This window comes from Poecilia latipinna, unplaced genomic scaffold, assembly GCF_001443285.1.
Source record: "Poecilia latipinna isolate Pla-1442-1.1 unplaced genomic scaffold, P_latipinna-1.0 Scaffold1459, whole genome shotgun sequence".
Classification (NCBI taxonomy): Eukaryota; Metazoa; Chordata; class Actinopteri; order Cyprinodontiformes; family Poeciliidae; genus Poecilia; species Poecilia latipinna.
The window spans coordinates 127,308-148,940 of record NW_015114075.1 but is presented as its reverse complement, the minus strand read 5'-3'; the positions used below and the strand labels follow the sequence as shown (position 1 = coordinate 148,940).

Sequence of the window (21,633 nt, the reverse complement as noted above, 5' to 3'; positions counted from 1 at the left end):
AATTTCAAGAGTAAAGTTTTTTTTTAAAATCACTTTTGCTGGATCTCACTTAGACTAGCCTCCACCTCTGCTGTGGATTCAGAAGTTCTCTCTTTTTAAAACGAGGGCATGAGAGGAAGATTGTAGCTGCTCATTCGCTTTCCTTGGAGCCTTTAAAAAGTACCAAACATCCTTTTAAATTCCCCATTACTCTACTCTGTAGGTGGTTTATAGAGCTGCTGAACGTCCTGCTGGGTTATGGGAATTGAAATGGATTGTTTTTGAATTGTGTGACATTTTAGAAACTAAACGGCCACTAAATTTATTTGAAGAAAACCCATTCCCCCATCAATAATGTAAAACAAATGGTCAGCTACCACAGAATAAATGTCGGCACACGCTCTAAATGTTCTAACCATGAAATGCATGAGACATTACATCCAGTTACTGCTAATTCTCACACTCTGTCCTGCTGTTATGAATGTCACTTTCCCTCTGTGTTCACTCGGTCAATAACATGAGACTCTGACCGTGATTTCATGTTATTGGCCTTGTCAAACATACATCTTTGCTGTGTGTGACAGAATCTCTGTCGTCACCTGTGTTAGTGTGAGTGGTATGGTGCGCATTCTGTGTAAATACAGACATGGGTTATGTTTGCAGGTTCTGTACGTTCCTGATCCCGAGTACATCTCCAGTGTCGGAAGCTCCCCCTCCCTCAGTCCCATCAGCCCCCTGTCTCCCACCTCCTCTGAAGCTGATTTAGAGAAGGCAACGGTATGTTGATGCACAATCTCTCTCTCTCTCACACACACACGCCCACACACACAAAAAAACACAGGGTTATACATGAAATCAATAACGGCAATAAATAATTTGATCCAAGTATCTTTTTTTTTTTTTCCGAGAGCAAAATAGGTTCGATATTTACAGAGCTGTAAGTTAAACACTGGACTCTTCAAGTGTATAGAACCTTAAAGTAAAACGGTGTTTGTGTTGATTTAATGAGTTCCTTATTGAATATCTGTCTATAGTATCTGATTTACACCTGTAGCATCCATATGCTTCGAAGATTGGGGGAGCTAATGATCCTTCTCAGCTACAGAAGTTTCTTAATTTCGATCTGATTAATCTTATCAGACAAATGATTCAGTTGATTGTTTGCCACTTGCTGCAATCAGCATCAGCCGTTGATTATCTAAAAAGATGGAGCAGAAACTTAATGCAGACGCATCTGCCATCCTTAGCAGTCTGGCTGTTTCAGCACAGGGCTCTTAAATAACCAGAGGCTTTATCTGTTTTTAACTGGTTCATTCAATAGTAACACCAGCTCCGCATTCAGACACTGAAGAAGATCTGATTGGACAGTGACTTCCCAGTTTCTACAAAATTAGGAATCACTGAAGATAAAGTTGGAGTTGGACCACATCAGAGATTTTCGTAAAGCTCTGTTCAGATAGATATGATCAATTTTCTGAATGATGATGACTAATAGATTTTTTTTTAACCTTTGATAAAAATTAGGAAAAAGAAAATTTAATTCTCAAGGGAAAAACAAAAGACCAGATTTAAAGAGCTGTCTTTCTCTGCATTGCTGGAAATCTGTAATTTTGAAGATTACAGAACAAAAATATTTGTACAATAAAACCCAACTGAACAAATATGGCCATTTCTCCATTATAAAAATTATAACTTCCCCTTAGAACCTATAAGAACACAATTTCTGCAAGATCCACTAAAATAACATGTGCACCTAATACTGTAGATTTACTATATATATATATATATATATATATATATATATATATAAAATCCAGGTGACAGTGTTGGTCTGAATCCTCAGACTAACTTTGTATTCCCTTGTTACTGAAATTGTGCTATATAAATAAAATTACCTTACCTCAGAATTAATGCAGCTTTGATGTTAAATAGGATTTTACTAACATTTTAAACCAAGAATCAGAATTTACTTTATTGATGCCCAATGGGAAATTGCTTATTTGTTGAGAGGCTACTCCATCCAAGAGTTAAAATATTAGCAAACATTAGCAATATAATATCACACTTATGATTTTAACAAATTTTACAAATAATTAAAATATGACCTAAATATAAAATGAATGAATACAATACATTAATAAGTATGTACATGGAAATATGCTAATCAAGGACCTTACTACAAAGGTAGCATTTTTGTCTCCTTGTGGTATCTTATTAGATAATTAGTAGATCCAGCATTACTTCTGTTTCAAAAATGTTGTGGGTAGCACAACTTCATATGGTGTGTTCACTGATCATTAAAAAAAAAAAAAGATTCTGAGAAACTGAACACCAGTAATGAATGATCAAGCTAAAAATGGTTAATTTCCATTCTCTATACAAATGCACCTGAATGCATCTCCCATCAGCATGCATTAGAACTTTATTATTTTTTGCATCAGCCTTATTTTCTTTGGAAGAATCAACTTGGAAATTGTTGCCAAGCATGAGGCAGACAAGAACGCCGTCTAGAGCATTTTCCACAGGAACGTGAACGTGTGAAATAGGCTATTATTGAAACTTCCTGCTCGAATTCTCCGCTTTAATTAGTAACCGAGTTGATTGGATTCTCCATTCGTTTCTGTTTACCAAGACGACGACGTGCGACGTAAAATATGGTTAGTCTCTAGAATTAAACAGAGGAGTTTTATCTCTGCTCTGCAAGATGGACCAGCTACACAACTCGCAGTTCCTCCCATTTCCACACACAGCGACATGCAGAAACGCTTCAGATTGATTCCCTGTGGGGTGTGCGTGTGTGTGCGCAGCGAGTGCAGGTCTGATCCAGTCAGCCGTACATATCCTGTCCTCACAGCTCTTAAAAGCAGCAGCGTAAGCCCTCCGCTTCAGGTACCGTCTGCAGCATCTCAACGATCCAATCACCAAGCACCGCAGGATGCCCGCTAGTCCCTTAAGTAATATATGACTGTTTGTTGGTCTCCATGGAAACGGGGTATCTTGTTTTTGTACATTTGTAAGAAAATGGACGCTGCAGGTCTCTTCCTTCCATCTGTTGGGGGGCCTGGGGACTCTGACACGTTCGCCCCACATTTATTTACCACTTATCTATTTAGGTCGTTGTTTGTGAAAACAGGAGCATGTTCCACGGCTCTCGACGGGGGAGGGATCGGAGAGAGGAAGGTGGGGCCGTGACTGCATGGAAATTAAACCTTTAAAAGTGATGCGGCGTCTGATATTTAGAGCAACTAATGAACATAGGCCAGACAAGCAGCCAGGCAGCAATTATTCCAGGCAGAGGAAGTGTGCTTGGAAGGCACATTACCTCACTCAGTGTGTCAGCACTGTGTTTGTGTTGGTGGAGGCAGTGGTGGGGTGTGTGTCTGTGTGTGTGTGTGTATACATTTCTGAATGTTAATGTTAACGGCAGCTTTCTTGCTTTCAGTCTGTGAATTTATGACAGAAAGATGCAGCATTTAGTTGGGGTTTATATATATATATTTTTTTAAAAGATTTTTTTTATAGGCCCTTTAGTACTCTCTCTGCTTCTTGTTTTCTCCAGAAACGCAGACGTCTCTTTAATTACGAGCCTATTTTGGTGCGCAGCACACTTGTCTCAATGAGGACATTATCCAAATGAATGGTTCTGGAAGGTGTACAGTAATAGCAGCGCAGTCAGAACGGAGCTGGTAAAGCCTTGATGAAGATGAGTACCCTGAAGAGAAACAGCTTTCAGATTGATCTCTGTAGGAATACCATAGAAGACTATTTTGCAAGCGCTTTAAAAAGACCGTTGGCTATGAAAGTAACTTTGAAAATAATCTGAGCTGTTTCTGTGAGGATTCTGTTGAAGTAGAGGTTTTCATACCTATTGAATTTTTTCACATTTTGTCACATTTCTACCACAGTCATTGATGTACTCTGCAGGAATTTGACGTGATGAACCAGGATAAAGTCGTTGTTTTCAATATTTCTTACAAGTAAGTCTCAGTAGTGTGGCTGGCCGATTTGTTCAGCTCCCCTGATTCAATAGTTTGTAAAACCAGCTTTTGATGAAACCGCAGCTGCAAGTCTTTTGAGGTTTGTCTCTACTAGCTTTGCACATCTAAACAGTTCAGTCACATTGGATGAAGAGCATCTGTCAACGGGAAATTTCAAGTCCAAGTTTGATTTATGATTGGACGTTAACTGAGATATTCTAACACAGGATTTTGCTTATGGTTGTCGTCCTGGTAGATGGAGAATTTTCACCCCTGGTTCAAGACTTTTATAACATGTTTTCTTCCACAACTTCTCATAGGTATGCACTGATCCACTTTTTCCACTTCCGATACCGATACAGATATCCGATGTTCAGTATCAGACGATACAGTTCCAATACTTCCACCACAACAACCATTTCTGTTCAAGTCTGACATAGGAACAAGCAGCTGAAGTTTAAGCAAACCTAAATTTGTCAGCCATACCGAACACATTCTCTCAGATAGAAAAGGCAAAGAACATATTAAGCGATGTGTACAACAAAATACTTTCATCTTGTTGCAGAGAGTTCCCAGAGAACTGCATCTACCCTGTCCAATGTCAGTTTGTAGAATAGCGGGTCTGGGCAAGCGTTTTGTGGATTATGTAGCTCTCAGGTACTCATGTTGTTAAAAAAGGCAGCTTCTTTCTTAACAGAGTTTTTCCTGTCAACTTTTATTGTTCTGTGTCTCTCTGGCGGAGTGTAAAGATGGTTCAGAAGGCCTTGAAGTGCTTCCCCGGCAAGACTTTGCCTGTTGGCAGGGAATTGTGGCCCGTCTTGACAGCACGGACCATTGGTTGGTTGCCTGTCTGGTTCTGTGTGTTTACGTGTTCACATACGTGAGTAGCTGGCTGACTCTGGGTTGACCGCCCTGCTGCCGTCGGATTATTTGGCAGCCGACTCTCTCTGGCACCATCCCTCTCTGTGGTCATCTGTGTGAGCGCCCGCGTCCTGTTGGTACTCTCTGGACCTTCCTCATGCTCATGCTGACACACAGGCCTGCACACGTGCCCGCTCACCCTGGTGGTGCAGCTACTACTGAGATCTTTTCCGTCGCTTCCTCTTTTGGCATCGCGTCTACCTCCCTCTGCTCCTCCTTCCTTCCTCTCTTCCGGGACGTGGTTTAAAAATAATTGTGAATGAATCAGAACTAGCTTAGATCACCTGTATATCATTTTTTTTAAATGTTAGAATGTATCTAACGTAGGAACATCATGCACAAAATGACAGTGGTTGAATAGCACAAGATCAGAGCTGCAGCCTGACGAACCTTAATGACAATCATTTTGCACTTCTTCTCCTGCAGTACGCCCCATTCCCACTGGAGGGAGCTGTGGATTGGTTTTTGGGTGTTTTACTGTCTAGGTCAAAGCTGGGTGGCACCTGCAGGCTTTTAGTGCTACAAAAAATGTAACAAAAGACAAATTAAATGTTTGTTTTTACTCACGTTTTCTAGAATTTCTCCTTGCAAACCTTTGTTAGGATAGAAGCCACACAGTGCTTAGTTATTTTTCCCTCCCAGTTGTAAATATGGTTCAAAGAAAACTTGTTGGTGTAAATCTGAAATTATGTTGCTTTATAGTTTGTTGACATCTTCAACAGGTGTCAACTAACAATGTTATCTTCCAAGTATACCTCTCTGAGGTTCAGGATAGGATGTGGCTCAGTCCATAAATAAAGTTTTCAGATGCAGATTGTAGAACCTTAGGACATTTGTAGTACCTTAGTTTATTCATTCTCTGAGTGTGCAAAACTACACTGGTTGGCTCAATAGCAAAGAAAATATTTTAGATTAATTCAGGATACTATATTTTGTGATTTAACTAATCCATCTGAAATCCAGACACAACACATAAATCACCCTTTCTTCCAGTTCAACTGAATATTCACAGCATTAAAGCTGTAAATTGGCTTTGGCAGCATGATTATTATATAATTAAAATGAGCACCGATTCACCAATTGCAATATTCTCTCCCATCACCAATCTTTAAAAAGCCTGACCTACCCATAACAATTTTTTTTTTATTCAAGCATTGCTTGTTTTTGTTTTTAAGAAGATAATTTAAAAATAAATTAATAAGAAAGCATTTTATTTATTTATTTATTTATTTATTTATTTATTTATTTTGTAAGCGTCTCTGTTGCTCTGATCGTTTCTCTGGTGGAGCAGATTTATTCCTAAAAGATAGATTTATAGTTGATGCATTTAAAGTCAGGAGCACAGACCAATCACACAGCTGGCGCCTCTACACATTGCCTCGCGCGCTGTCACTTCTTGATCTCTGAAGTTTACTTGAGCGCAGCTCAAGCAAGCCTCCCTTCACAAAAACTGGACACAGGCTGACCTGAATTTGTCAGATTGCACGGCGATCTGACAAACTTGTCCAATAAACTCGAGCAACTAAAATAGTTTTTGTGGCGCTTATTAGAAACGCAACAGACACGAAATGGAAAAGCTACTAAAGCCACATTAGCAGCCCTAAATTAAATCTCCCGTTTGTTGTGCATCTTTGCGCGCAGTGCAGCAGATTCTGGTCTGTGTTAAAATACTAAATGTGAAGAGTTTTGTTAGAGAATATTAATGAAAAACAGGATCAGGAAGACAGTTGTTCATTGGAAAGAGTCTACATAATTCAAGCTTATTTGTACAGCACATTTCAGCAACAGAACAATTTAAAGTGATTGGCATGATAAAAACATCATACAGTTACCAATTGTGAAACATGTAATAAACGTTACTGGAGTCACGGTTCTTCCGTCACGGAGCTAAAAAAACCCAAACTAATTTAAATCTAAAGTGCATTACTGCCATGCAAAGACATTATAAAATTAAACTGTTTCTTTCCAAGAATAGAGGAATGTTTTACTGAGTTTTAGTTTATCTCCCTCTTTGTGCTTTTCCTTTTCATCCCCCCACCATGTTTACTGCTCTGGTTGTCTAGACGGGGCTTAGTGTGCAGGATGTAATAAAGCGGCCGGTGAGTTCAGTATTCCACCTCTCAGCATCACTCTGAGCCTTCCAGGAGGTATCCAATATTTTCTCAGCTGGTGCCAGAGGCCTGTGCAGGACAAACGCTGGTCAAATATTGAGTGATCAAAACAGAAAAGCAATATTTGCGTCTTATGTGAAGTATTTTTGGTGTGATAGCGCCTAAAGCTGTATTGATCTGTGAGCTGCACTTTTCCTTTTGAGCTTGTTAGCAATCGTGGCAAGCCCACACTTTAAATCATTAAGTGGGACTCCGTCCCTGGGGTGTACTTGGTCAGATTAAATCAGTCGCTTAAATCATATAGGGACAAGAGTTAATTTACATATATTCTCACATTGCGAGTCAGCTGTTGGAACTAACTGCTGTTTAGCAGAGGGCATAAACTCTGGTTAGGTATTTAGCACTGTGTGGGGAGACACTTAATTAGAAGTTGTTTGTGACAATGACAGGCTTTTAGTACCAGTAGAAATGATAGTAACATTCAGTTATCCAGCTTTCTACAAGGTTCTGCCTATCTGAGATGTTGGATCCAGCAGGGCAACATAGACATCAATCTCCTAGAGAAACATCTCTGCCTCCTAATCAAATATCTCAAGGACTTTTCAAGCTAGATATACCCTTGGAACATGACCAGAAAAACTCCAAACTGAGGTGTCGTAAAGAAATCCTAATCGGATGCCCAAACCATCTTGCATTTTGATGTGAAAAAATGGAAAACCCAAATCCAACACTCATAGCCCAGACAACAAGCCACTTAAAGTCTTCCTCGTGAGGCAAATTCTCGATCTGACGGAGCAGTCCTACTTATCTGTGTTTGGAAAAGCATTTATTATCCTTTTGTTTTTTTAACAGAACATTCATTTAGATGTCTTTTCCATTACAAATGTCCACACTGTCAGAATATCAAAACTTCTTTGATATTCTGCTATCAAAAAGTTTAGCGATTTTGCAATTCCGTTGTTTCCTTAACATAAAAAAATGCTATTAAAATATGTGAATATGCTTGTTCAAAGGAAAAGTCAATAAAAATTATAGTAGCAACAATGTAAACGGTTACATAAAATATATTTATGTTTCAGTCACACTGCTAGCACTCATCGTCAGACATCAGACGATGTCTGACGATGGCGTCTTATTGAGGCCTTGGAGCAGCTACGTATTAACATATGGAATATGAACATTGGTGTATTTTGCTAACATTTTTTTAATTGAAAAGTGTGAGTTTTTCTTTTATTTCAATTGACGTGTTTCTATCATGCAATTTAATTTCCATACTTCTAATTTGCGCATGTATACTCTCAATGGAAACGTGGCCTGAAATGCTGTGAGCTAACTTCCTGGGTTGAGGTTGCAATGTAGCAATTGCTTCTCAATAATCGCAAAAAACATGGCAGGATCAGAGGAATAGATGCTTCACACACATCATTCCTTGCCTGTAACACACATGGGACGAGTTGGACTAACTGGCTGACTTCAGCCAGCGGTAGTTTCTTTATTAGCTAAGGTATCCAAACCAGGCCCTTGCTCTACATCTTGGGATTCATGCGGACACCTTTTGCTTTGGTGACTAATCAGATAGTTGATCAGTTTGCAGGCAAAATGGGAAGTTGGTATCTCAGACACAAACATGGCTCTGGTTTTGCTGGGTCTGACATAGACCCAATCCTTTAGTAAAGACCAGCTCCATTTGACGGTGACCAGTTTTGTTTTCTTCATCATTTCTTGAGATGAATTTCATGGTTGCTAATGGCTTGTGGATGGCTCGCAGCTGATTGGCAGAAAGTGTGCCTTCGCCATCCACTCAAGTGGACACTGTGGGATGTTTGATGGGTGTTATTTTGTTGCCAACACATAACACCCCTCTTTGAGAGGTGCCAGACTTAATGACAGGGGATGCCAGACTGTTTCTGTTGTGAGGGAGGACGTGTTTGGACGCCAGCGGTTGCTCAGTTAAATGCAGGTGCGCGGCCGCACGAGTGCCGGTGGCAAATCCTGTTCCGCTTTTCTTTGTTAAACTTGAGAAGTGTAAGGTTGGATTAGAATGAGTCACAGCTCAAAGTGAAGTGTAGCTGTGCGGCTCGTTGAGCTGTTTAAACTCTGCAGTCGGAGCTCTGATCTTAATGTCAGTAACAATAGGATCGACGACTGATCAAAGACGCTGTTTTTTTTTCATTGTTGATGCTCTTACTGCTTTAATGCTCAGCTGATTCTTCTAGATTTCTTCAGTCTGTATATATATTTTTTTTTTTCCGATTTTTCTGAGAGATTTTTCATGGGCCAGCCCTCTCAGCCTTCCCAGGCCGCCAGCGTCTAGGCTCAGTGTGTCGGTGTGGGTTAGTAGCTTCAGACGGTTTGTCGGCTGCGCTGGGAGACAGAGAGGGGGAGGCGTAGGGGTTGGTGTCAAGAGGACAGCAGACAGTTGTTATACGCTCAGACTCTCTTCTTTCAGCTCTTCACTGATGCTGTAGCTCTCTCCTGCCTCTCTCCTCTACGCCCTGACGTCCTTCATGACCAAATCCCCAAATGGAAACTCCTACACAGACCTCGCAGTCTTGAGGTGTTTTTTTTCTCTTCTGTCCTTCTGCAAATCATGTCCTTTCATTGCTGTTGGTTCTCTTTTTTTCCCCCCTGTTCTTTGTCTGTGGTAACAACTGTATTGCCTGTTTCTGCCTTATTTCATTGTTCTGTGTCTTACATCCAGACCTTTTTCTTGTTGTCCTATCCAACCCGATTCACACTCCATCCTGTCGACTGGTGTTCAATCAGTCACGCCAGCAGGTGTCCTTGTGGACAGACATCAGTCAGTTTGTCGACTGCATGGCAACAATGCCATGGTAGATGCACTGCCTGGCCACGCCTTTTTTTTTTTTCCACGGCAGCACACACACCGTCTGCAGCGTTACCATTATACCTTCACTCAAACGCTTTTTAAATACATGTTGTATAAAAAATCTATACCTCCATTCCTTTTTCACATTCTGTGATGCTACAATAACAAACTACAATTGATCTGAGTGAATCCCCACCACCCCTCTCCCACACGGTGGCAGTGCTGGTTTGTGCAGCAAAAAATGTTTGTGCCGCTATCATTTTAAACATGTTAATACTTGTTTCCAGGGCTCATCAAAGGTCAATCAGCCCTCTCTCTTATATACTCTGTCAGGCAAATAGTAGATGAGTTGTTCTCACATCTTCATTGCGTTTTGTGACTTGAGAGGATTGAGCCTTCTGCTAACTAGCTGCTAACATCCCCTTGCTTGCTAGCTAGCTGTTTTGCATCAGTTATGAGTAAGTGCAAATGTATCGAAAGTTGTCTGAATGAGGTTTGTACATTTCTGTGGATTTACATGGTCTTAAAAGTCATTCATAATGCTCTTAAAAAGCATTATGAATGAAGTTTCTAAAGAAATTATGTTTCTGGAACTGACGGGTCGAAACAACCACTAGCGGCTGAAGTTGTGGCATGTTGCAGACAAGGCAAAACTAAAAGTTTTGTTTAGTTTCCTCTGAATGCAAGTTTTAGTCTTTGCCTCACATGCATGGCAATCTACAGAAATCCAAGCTAGCTACTTGTACAGTTTAGTTAAATTTAACCTCAAGCAGTTGTGGAAGAAATGGGAGTAAATGTCATGAGCGGGTTAGGAAGTCTGTGCTTCCCTTGGACCAAACCTTTGCATAGGGGAACCAGAGGAGGCAAAATCTCCATGTGAGATGCAAAGCAGTCAAAACGACAAACTCAACAAATGCACAAATATTTAAAATGGCAACAAAGAGATTAGAAAGAATCAAAGATGGCTGAACACTGCTAATTCCAGACTTTAACAAAAACAAAAAAGTCATCTGAGAAGACCTGGGGGCGGCAGTACTCGCACTCCAAATGACATCTTTTCATTGAAGCTATTTAAAGTAATACTATTTTATTATAGTTGATAAATAATACAGCTGTTGATTTCATCTGCAGCTTGTTATTGCAGGGCAGCCAGATTTAAACACGCGCTTAATAAGTCCAAACGAAGCCCAGCAGTCCAGCCTTGACTCGAGGGCATTCTAATGCGCTCTCGTCTGAATGTTTTTAGCTCGTTACAGCCTCACAGGATGCTCATTGTTTTTGGCTCTTCGCTGGCTTCCTTTAACCAGATTGTCCGTCTGTGTAGAAAAAGATCTAATACATTTAGAGACTCGAACACGTTAGTTTGATCAAATGAGACACAAATTAGTCACGCTGTGTGTTATCAAATGAACCGAGGCATGTGGGGGGGGGGTTTTCCCCCAGAGTTCATAATTTATCTGTTTTGTTTTGTACTTTGTTTAGTTGTAAATTATTTAGAAGTTTTTATTTGTGGCTGCACTGTAAAAACACAAAATCTTACCAAGTATTTTTGGTCTGGTTTCCTGTGCAGATAACTTTTTAGCAAGATAATTGCTTGCTTTAAGTAAATTATTTCTTATTATTGATGAAACAAATACTAATTCCACTGAAAATACAAAAATTTATCAAGTGTTTTTACTCTAGTTTTTAATGCAATATCTTAGTTTTGTCTTATTTCAAATGTACTAACTTGCAAGTGACTTTTTATAACATGGAGACATGGGGAAATGTCTAGTTATAAATGAAATAGACTGCCAAGAGGATTTAGTATATTTTTAATCAGTATTAAGAAACTATTTACTTAAAAAAGCTGCTATATCTTATTGAAAAGTTGCTTTTAGGTTAGTTGTCTAATTTCAAATATACTAAGATATTTGCTCTAGAAATTAGACTAAAACTACTTGATAAGATTTTGTGTTTTTGCAGTCTGTATTTTCTTCTTCCTTTAAGAGTTTTTGCCTCTATTTGTGCAACAAATTACAAAAACAAATCTTTTGTTTCCTTCCTCTCTTTTTTACCACACTTTCAACCACAGCATTTTTTTTTATGTACGGGAAATCTATTTTCTTATTTTAAGGTCTGTCTTCCTTTAATACTTCATCTGTAATATGATTTTTTATTTTTTTTTGTAAATGTACTCCGTCTTCTGATGCAGCATGCTGCTGACTTTAACGAGGATCTTCAATAAACACAAACATAAACCTGCCCTTGCCTTCTGCCTCCAGGAGTCCGATGTCCCCCCCAGGCCAGAAGGCGTCCACCCCCCGGTGTTCTCGGCTCTGCGCCAGTCCAGAGTGGTCTCATCCACCTCCGAGGAGGAGGAGGCCCTGACCGAGAAGTTCCTCAAGATCAGCTGCAAGTACATCACCGACGGCATGGTGAGACGGCAGGCAGCTGCAGCCGGCAGCGTGACGCGCAGAAAAGCTGCAGAAACCGTTCAGCCTTACATGAAAAGGAAGTGGATGAAAGTGGTTCTGTTGGTGTTAAACTAAGAGAGCAAGTGAGCTGCAGAGCCGCCAGCTGCAGACACTAAACACATTTAATATCTGAGCTTATTTTAAAGCCTTACTACAGAAACAGCTTAGAGCCATTAATCAGTGCTAAGTTGTTACACAGGTTAAAGAGTAAATGTTTTATTATCATAGTCAAACAAGACTGCAAAGAATGTTTAAGGACGGAAACGAAAGACGCTCCATCATGGAGCCGAGTGAGTTTTTGATCAGAAGAAGCAGCGAAGTCGAGACTTTAAAGAGGCGAAAAATCTTTTTATTCAGACATCAGTCAGCCTTAATGTGCTGTGGCTTCTGTTAGTGGTGAAAACGTGAAACCACAATGTAGGAAACACCATGTGTTTTATATTTCATCCACTGGAGTTCAACATGGGGGGGTCGGCTGATCATGAATCAGTTAAAGCTGAAAGGTTAAGCTGGGAATCATCTGATTAATAAAAGGAACTAATAATTCAAATATCCAGATATGATGTGTTAATGTTCACTGTAAACAATCAGTTAATCACATGATAAATTAAAATGAACTCAGTAATTTCCATTCTGATGATTAAAGGGCAATTTTGCTTACAGAGAAACAATAATTAATTTATTTATGGGTTTAGTTGTGTTTTATTTTTGGATGTTTAAAATATCTTCCAGTTCCAGTGTTAATTGCTCTGTATAAAGTTAGTTTATTAGTCTTGAGAAGGCAAACTTTTACTATTCTATCATCAATAATTACTTTAAAACAATCTCAAAAAGACAATATTAGCATTTATGGCAATAACTTCCGGGAGAGTTTATCGTCCAGCAAAATGTGTCATCATGCTGCTTTTCACTCTATATTTATCCCTGATAAATATATCGGGGATACGTTGTGATTCCTTATTCTTCAATTAATATGTTAAAACAGGGGTTTTAACTTCCTAAAACAGGGGTGTCCAAAGTGCGGTTTGGGGGTCATTCTTTTTTTTTTTTTTTTTTTTTGACAAAATGTGATTATTTGTCTCTAGAGACCTTGAATTAACAGTTAACAAAGCGGACCCATTTCTTTTAAGGAGACAAATTTTCAAAACCTTTTTATTGTTTTGGATCTGCAAATATTTACACATCCAATTCCAATAAAAAATGTGATTATTGGTTTAATTAAAGTTTTTCAGCTTAGTTTATTATTAAGTAAGTAATGTTAATTTTCTCCCTGTTTTCCTTTTATTTTTTTGGCCCAGTAGTCCTTTTGACTTGACGATTTTGGCCTGTGCAACAGAAAGTTTGGACATCCCTCCCCTACAACCATTAAACTTTATTTAATTTTCTCATAGATATAAGCATACTGTGGTGAAGTTAGACTTATTCCTCCAATTTAAAGAGATTTAGGCATTTTTCTATAAAGGCTGTTTAAATAAAAATAAGTTTTCAGCTGTTTAGCTGAAAGTAAAGTCTCATCAGATTTGTTAAATTAAAACTTTATGTATGCTGCCAACTGGGAAAAAAGTTGCTCTGCAGCAAGTTATTTAAAAACTAACCAGAGCTAAATGATATCCAGTATTGAGCAGTGTATGTAATTTCAAAATTTTGTTTCAGTGTAACGTTTGTTTCAGACAGGAAGAGACCTTTCTATAGAATAGCAGAACAGAGAATACTCCAGCTCCATGAATAATTTCAGAGCGGCTCATCTGCAGCCTGACGGCAGCCGTTTGTTTCAGCTGGATGCGGTTGGGATGGCTGCTGATAGGTCTGCAATGACTTCAAACAAACTGTAGCTTCATTTGTTATTTAACAAAATCGTTAGCTGGTGATAAAAAGCCACAACCGTGAGTAATTTCTGTGCATTTTAAACTCTGACCATGTGTTCAGTGCAGCCCCACTCGGTGGCTCTTAGCTCTGGTTTTGGCATGTCCAACATTGAAAACCAGACGAGCTCTGTCACAGTGAGCGTGTGTGTCCGGACGACTGCTCTGCCCTGTGGTCCCCAAAACACCCAGTGATATTAAAATTCAACATGTAACGATTAATTTTTACTCGAGGCAGTTCATATCTGTTTGCCTCTCCGTTTCCCAGGGCGCGGTGAGCGGGGTGCTGTTGGTCACGCCCAACAACATCATGTTCGACCCCCACCGCATGGATCCGCTGGTTCAGGCCCACGGATGCGAGGAGTACGGCATTATGTGTCCCCTAGAGGAGGTGCAGTCGGCCGCTGTCTGCAAGGAGATCACCGACCCGAAGATCAGAGAGGCGGTCCCCGAGTAAGAACATTTCCTCTGCTCCGCTCTGGTGCTAGCACACAAGTCATGTGATCAACAGCCAGATGTTACTACCGGTGTAAACAACGAAGACAACGACAGGAAGTAGTAGCAAGATGATGGTTTGTTTTGGGATTTTTTTCAGACAACATGCAGCTGGCTCCAACAGAGCTCACAGCATCACACAGTTCATAAAAAGTTGTGTGCCATTCCAGCGTGTTGAATCCATAACTCTTCTGTAAAATCACAGACTACAACCTGTAGTTGGTGGTGTAGCTAAAACGTCTGAATTAGACGCCGACGTCTCCTCTGATGGCTGATTGATGATGAGCGCTACAACCATGACTGAATTATGAATATATCTCATGTAAGTGTTTACATCCATCGCTGCCATGATTTTTAACAACTTATCACGTGAACAAATTTATTCACGTGCGATTTTAATGTAAATTCTTATTTAACCGCAATTACGAAATTGTGTTTTTTGCAATATCAGCTGAATATTGATAAAGATTTGCGCACATTCATAATGAAGACGCAGCTTCCGTCTCATTTCAATCAGTGTCGTTCTCTGCTGCACCCAGGATCAGACGGCATCACAATGCACCACTCTTTAATTCTTTCCCCCCACACGAGTAGAAGAAAGGCAATTATACCAAGGTTAATGAAGTGTGTGTGCTTTCTCACCTCATTATGCAGCAGAAGTAGGTTCTACAGGTCTCCTACGTTTATTCTTTGTTTATTTTATCTTGGGTTTGTTTCAGTGCCTCTGAAGACAGAGACGAACAGCACATGGCAGAATGAGCCGCTGTTTGCCAGCTTCCTTAGAGGCAGAGCTGTGTTTAGCTGGCTGAGTGTAGCTAATGACAGGTTTCTGTGCCAGGTCCAGCTGTTCTCCCAGCTGAGACCCAGCGTCTGCGTCTTCTGTTTGTCCTTCTCTCTCGCCTGAACACGACACTGGGCAACAAGTGGAGCTAGGAAGTGTGTGAAGTCTCTTAAACGAGAATGAAGGTGACGTCACGACTGCGAAGGCAAAAGTTTTATATGGATTTAAGCATTTTTTTGTAAATATTTTGTTTTGAAAATCCTAAAAGTGTGGCGTGCATTTGAGTTTGGCCCTCTCCAAGGAAACATTTTGTTATACCATCTTTAGAGCTACAAGTATTTTGTCTCCACCAGCTTTGCACATCTAACGAGATTCATGTATAGCTCATCATTTTTTACAGAAAGCTCCTGTAAAATCCGGTCGAGTCTGGAAAAATTATGACCAGTTTCCTTTTGGTCAACATTGAAACTACAATTATTAACCAAGATTACTCGGTGAATTTGGAAACTCGAAGAGCACTGAATTCTCTTCAAACATAAAATGTTCTTCCAGTGAAATGACTGACAATTTACTTATTTCAATCTAGAATATTATACCATAAGACAATACAAATAAAATGAGCAATGTAGTTCTTGTCTGAAACTAAAAGTTGAACCATGACGTGTAGTAAAAGTCTCAGGTAAACGTGGCTCATGGCGCCAAATCAGCAGAGCGACACAATCAGGAGGGGTGACCTGAATTTAAAACGGGTTTGATTTTCATGCAACTCATACGATCAACAATCGGATGAGTGCTGGTTGTGAAGTGTTAAGTGCTTCTCGTTACCCCCTGTATATTGAACTAGACACAAGAGACTCGGTCCGATCATAAAACTTGCCACGGAAAATCGTCTGAAATGTGCCAGAAAGGTCCAAATCAAAAGTCACTATTATCATTTAGGACGTTGTCTAGAGTCTCCCATGGAGCTTTCTATTTACAAACCAAGCTACACTCCCTAGAGGCATTGCACCTCCTCTGAACATCATCCTATTGCATCGCAACAAATCCTCAAAAAACAAACATTTTCTCTTGTTCCTGCTGAGTGGTTTGCACCCTCTGCTCTTCTTCTCCTTCAAATTTGTGTTAAGGTTCCTCTTAACCATTTCACTTTTCCACCTTTCGTTGTCAGTGACCTGGAGCCTCTGCCGGCTGAAAGACACCCGTCCCAGCAGAAAGACCCAGCGGAGCAGCACCTGAAGGAACCGGGCCCCAACGGAGGCAGAGGCGCCGTCCCGCGCAGCACCGAGGGTTCCATCTCCGAGGACGTCTTCACCGAGACGGAGCTGTCCCCCATCCGGGAGGAGGAGCAGGCATCTACCGAGGACCTCCGCCAGGACAAATCGTCCGGCGCGTCAACAGAGTCTGTGCAGACTGTCGCCGTGGCGGCGAGCACCCGCGACCCGCCTGGCCTGCCGGAGGAGCCAGACACCACGAAACCAGAGGAAAATCCACCAGACACTGCCACAGTGAATGACACCCAGACCCCTATGGGGCCCAAGCAGCACAGTGTAGAAAAACCACCAAGCACACCCACACCCACCAACACCACCAGCAGCAGCACTAGCCAGACCCAGGGGCCCAGCAGCAGCAGCAGCAGTGCCCCTCGCCCAGGGTCCCAAAGCTCAGTCACTACTTCTGTCCCAGCCAGTCAACAACCGGACGCCAACCAGGAGGCCGACGTCTCCAGAACAGACACTATGCAACACGGCACGGAGGACAAGGAGAACGCAGAGTCGATGCAACAGGACGACACACAGAACTCTGAGGGTAAACACACTTCCTCAGAGATTTTTACCCCAAGCTGCTGATGCAAGGACCTTTGATTGAAGCCAATCAAAGTGAGCCAAACAAGTCCTCTCCTCTCTGGTTCCTGATAACCTTTCTGTTTCCACTCTGCCTCTGCGCGGGCAATCGGAATACAAAGACGAAAGGAAAAGACACGCTCGCCGTTGCTATCGGCGTCGCAGAAGCGTTCCTGGCCTTATGACGGGTTTTCTGCGGCGCTTTGATGTCCGGCCGCGGTGGCCTGGGCGATAAACTAAAGCCCATCAAACGCCACAATGCCACAAATGTGCACAGGGTACCCAGAGGGGAATCTCTGTGAACAAATAAATCCCACATCAAAATGCCGTCTGAGGCAGCATTCAGGCTGCTTTTATTTATATCTCGCATCCTTTTCTGTTGCTGCTTTCATGGCTATTTATACAAATAGTAAATCCCACATTCTCATTTGATTTTTCACTTCCTCCTTTGAAGGTGACGGCCTAAGCCCTTGTACACACGTAGCTGGGTCTTTATTAAAAAAAAATCAAAAAACCCCAAAACAAATATGTCCGCCACACATTAAAAAAATATATATCATACTCACAGGACCGGTTTCCAAAACGTTTTTGTCCGTATTAACCTGCACAATTCTGCAACTGAGCGTTGTTTTAAACATCCCAAACCAGTGTAGTGCAAAGCTAAAACCTGTCAGCCAATCAGATTGTTTCTAAACAACCCTGACTTCCTGTTAGGAGTTAAACAGATATATAGGTTGAACTACTTTTAAATAGCATCTTAAAACTGTTTGTAATTCTTAATACACTTTTCAATAAGTTTTTTAAATATATGAATACAATGCAGACAATGATGACAATATCAATTGGGAAGAAAGTATGTGGATATAATGTTGCATTATTTGTTGCAGATTATAATGCGCGTGACCCTAAATCGGCACTTTCCCATGTCCACACGCAAACACAACAATTCTCAAATTTCCACTTTGGTCAAAGTTTTTATTAATCATTTTTCCTGATATTAAACAGAGTTTTTGTGTTGAAAGGTCAAAACGCATAAAAATATATTCATTTTATTCCAGAGCTCCACTCAACAATATTTTTTATCGAAAGCAACATTTATGCTAAACGAATGTCATAATTATTTAACAGAGGATGAAATAGAGAAGATATTCCAAAAGTCAATGTTTCTCTACATATTAAGTAGCAATGTCTGTGGGTTGGAGAAGTCTGTGGACCTTTTGACTAAAAGTGGTTAAAAAACAAAAATAAACTAACTTTAGAGCAATGTTTCTGGAAGCTTAATAAATAACTTGGGACTTACCTTTAATACACACATATTTAATTTTAATAAACATGAAAATGAGTCACTGCTGTATTTATGTTCTTTGTCACGTAGCTTATTGCCTCAGCTGATCCCTGCATGCCTGTATCACATTTCTTCATACTTCAGAAAAAAACGAGACAAATTACTCGCTACAGAACTTCAGGAAAGTATTAGATATACTGTGTGGAACAAAGTCATAATCAGTAATTACATTATGGTGTTTTTGCAGTGAAACATAACCCAATTTGTTGCCGCAAACAGCAGCAACTATAAAAGTCTCAGTCTGCCACCTAAAAGCCGCTGCAGTTCTAGACGTTACTGTGATTCTGAAACAGTTTCTCCCTCCATGATGAAGCAGCATAAAAAGTGAGAGGCAGAATTCTGTTTGGTGATTATTCCCACGCAGATGTCCGGGCACCGCTGAGCGGCCCATTATTCGGAAACACATTCACAAAGCCCACACAGGAAATAGCAACTTTGAAGCCAAGCTACATCAATCTTAAAGAAATGCAAGGCCACCCCTTCAGCCTCCTGGGGTTGTGACCTTTGACAAGGCCTCTGATACTTTCTGTACTCCGTTTACGCCATCTATTATGTTAATGGGATTCACAGATTAATGCAAACAGAGTAACAGATAGAGGAAGGACTGGTTTATATTGGATTTTAATTGGGCTTTTTAGAGTAAAGAAAGCTGAATACAAATGGATATCACAGTTTTCAGATTTGTATTTGTAAAAAAAAACTATTGAAAACCTTTCCCTATTCCTTCCACCTATCAAATACATTTTGTTGATCCATCAAATAAAATCCCAATAAAAGTTTCTTGTTGAAACCTGACAAAATGTGAGAAAATTAAAAGGAGTTGGAGTATTTTCATTGGAGGTACTTTAATTATGAACTAAATATTGAATTCTCAATATTTGAACACATTCACTAATTTATTGAATATGATTGTAGGTTAAATTCACTTTACCACCAGTTTGAAGCATAGGCAAGGGTATATTACAATCATAATTTTTTGCAAAGTTTTCTTTTCATCTGAGCTCTGGCCTGAAGGTTGTATTCGTGTCCTTGTCTCGTCCAGGTACAGGGTCTGCTGAGGGGAGGAAGCACCGCTCTCACAAGTTCCTGTGTCTGCGAGTGGGGAAGCCCATGAAGAAGACGTTTGTTTCCAACGCCAGCGCCTCCATGCAGCAGTACGCCCAGCAGGGCAAGAAAAATGAGTACTGGTTTGCCGTGCCACAGGAGAGGTCAGTGCGACGCCCAGCAATCCTGAGCCGAACCGCGTGTTGGGTCAAATTTCAGGATTTAAAATCCTAGACGTTTGCTCGCGCTAATATTAGAGAACATCTTAAGATATGGAAGGATTTTACAGCCACCCCGCACATGGATTTGTCCCTTTTATACAGCACAAGTCCCTTTTAATATGTGACAAACTCATTTTGCTAACTTCCGAGGCTAAAACATGCTAACAGATGTGATCATAAACTACATGATTTGCACTGAATGCTATGCTAAACATAAACTATGGACCTGGCGTCGTTTTGTGTTTGAGTTTTTCCAAGTTGGCTCAGCCAGTCTTGGTGCTCTGCTGCCAAGTAAGCAGTACTCAGAATTACATTTGGAGCTCTTCACGCAGGAGGGAGACACATTATAAGTGACTGTCTGCTTCCACACAAGTCCTCGTAATGTGAAGAATTATTCCCACTTGCACTAATGGTTTAATTTGATAAGTTACTTTCATTTAAAAAGCCATTCATTGAAGCCAGATTTGGAGCTAATGTAATACAGCACTCTGCTGATTTAGTGTCGAAGTTAGTTTAGTTAGTTATACATGTTCTCGCTCAGGCTGGTAATTGTCGTCAGAATGGATATCAGGTACTTCTTGTAGAGGCATAAATGGTGTATAAATAAAAGTTTTAAAATAAATCCACATTTTGTAATCTTGCGCTGAAAATATAACATTTAATTTGAGAGGGCATTCAGTAGACAACAAATCCCATGTTAGGAAATTACTTTTGCCAAAAGCACATTCAGTATATTGAATCACAGTCTTGATAGCTTAGATTCAGTGTTTGGTAGGCAGCCATTGTAAATCCATTGCCATATGTTAAAACTCTGCTTGTGGATAACAAGCAGAGTTAGGGGAGGAAGCACCTCACATTTAGCCACTTAGCTCCTTATTTGGTGTTCTTTATGCCCTCATCCAATAAGGACCATCTGACCAATCAGATCAGAGCACTGAAGGAAAGGTATGCAGACATTGCGTTAGTGGAAAAGGAAGAGTAGCAAGAAAAGTAAGTGTTAATTTCAGCTGATATAGTCATTGCAATGATGTACAAAGATCACAGTCATGTTCAATCAAGCAGCCCTGTATATATTTTCTACAAGTGTGCATAACACTGACCTCTCTTCATCTTTCTCCTTGAACTTGGAAGGTAAAGCTCATGTCTGCTTGTCCCCACCTTACAACAGCAAATCTGCTGCAATGCACGTTTCTCTTGTGTGTAACAAAGACAGGGGCAGAATCAGAGCTAACATTAAAATCTGACGCTGCTCCTTATTCCTCACCTGTCTTTCCAGATAATCGATTACAGAAGGCTGACGTGTGCTGGGACATGATCCTAAATCTTTCTGATTGCCACAACATCCTTCACGGCATTGTTAATTCAAATAGGCTGCTGTAGCTTGACCTAGATGGGAGGTGACCTGTGAGATGTGTCTCTTAGTGTTGTGTCATTACTGAGTGAAGAGAGAGGCAGCTGAAAGGCCCACACTCACCTGTGACCCTGAACACAGCTTTCCACTGCTCCATGTGTAGTTTACTGACATCATGTTAAGAACCAAATTGTAAGACTTAAAATGTGGAACACTGAGGATCTTCCAGATGACAAAGGGTTCTTCCAGCATCTACAGCAATAGGAGTCGGTGTTTGATTTCAATGGTGATAGTTGAGTCAGTACTGTATTTGTCCTCTTCTTCTTCTTTTTTTTTTTTTTTTTTTTTTTTTTTTTTTTTTAAAAAAAAAGGGAAAAGTTTTTTTTACCCCCCTTTTTTGGAAAAAAGTTTTTTTTTTT

At 40.4% G+C, this 21,633-nt stretch overlaps 1 protein-coding gene across 2 annotated transcripts in view; it reads left to right on the top strand.

Annotated features, from left to right (window-relative positions):
* Positions 1 to 21,633, top strand: part of oxr1a (oxidation resistance 1a) — a 58,441-nt gene that overhangs the window by 18,561 nt on the left and 18,247 nt on the right. For both annotated transcript variants that reach the window (XM_015057385.1, XM_015057384.1), the window contains exons 3-7: positions 643 to 756; positions 12,083 to 12,235; positions 14,405 to 14,589; positions 16,581 to 17,218; positions 19,641 to 19,806. In XM_015057385.1, the coding sequence (XP_014912871.1) occupies positions 643 to 756; positions 12,083 to 12,235; positions 14,405 to 14,589; positions 16,581 to 17,218; positions 19,641 to 19,806 (1,256 nt within the window). The remainder of the gene's footprint in view (positions 1 to 642; positions 757 to 12,082; positions 12,236 to 14,404; positions 14,590 to 16,580; positions 17,219 to 19,640; positions 19,807 to 21,633) is intronic.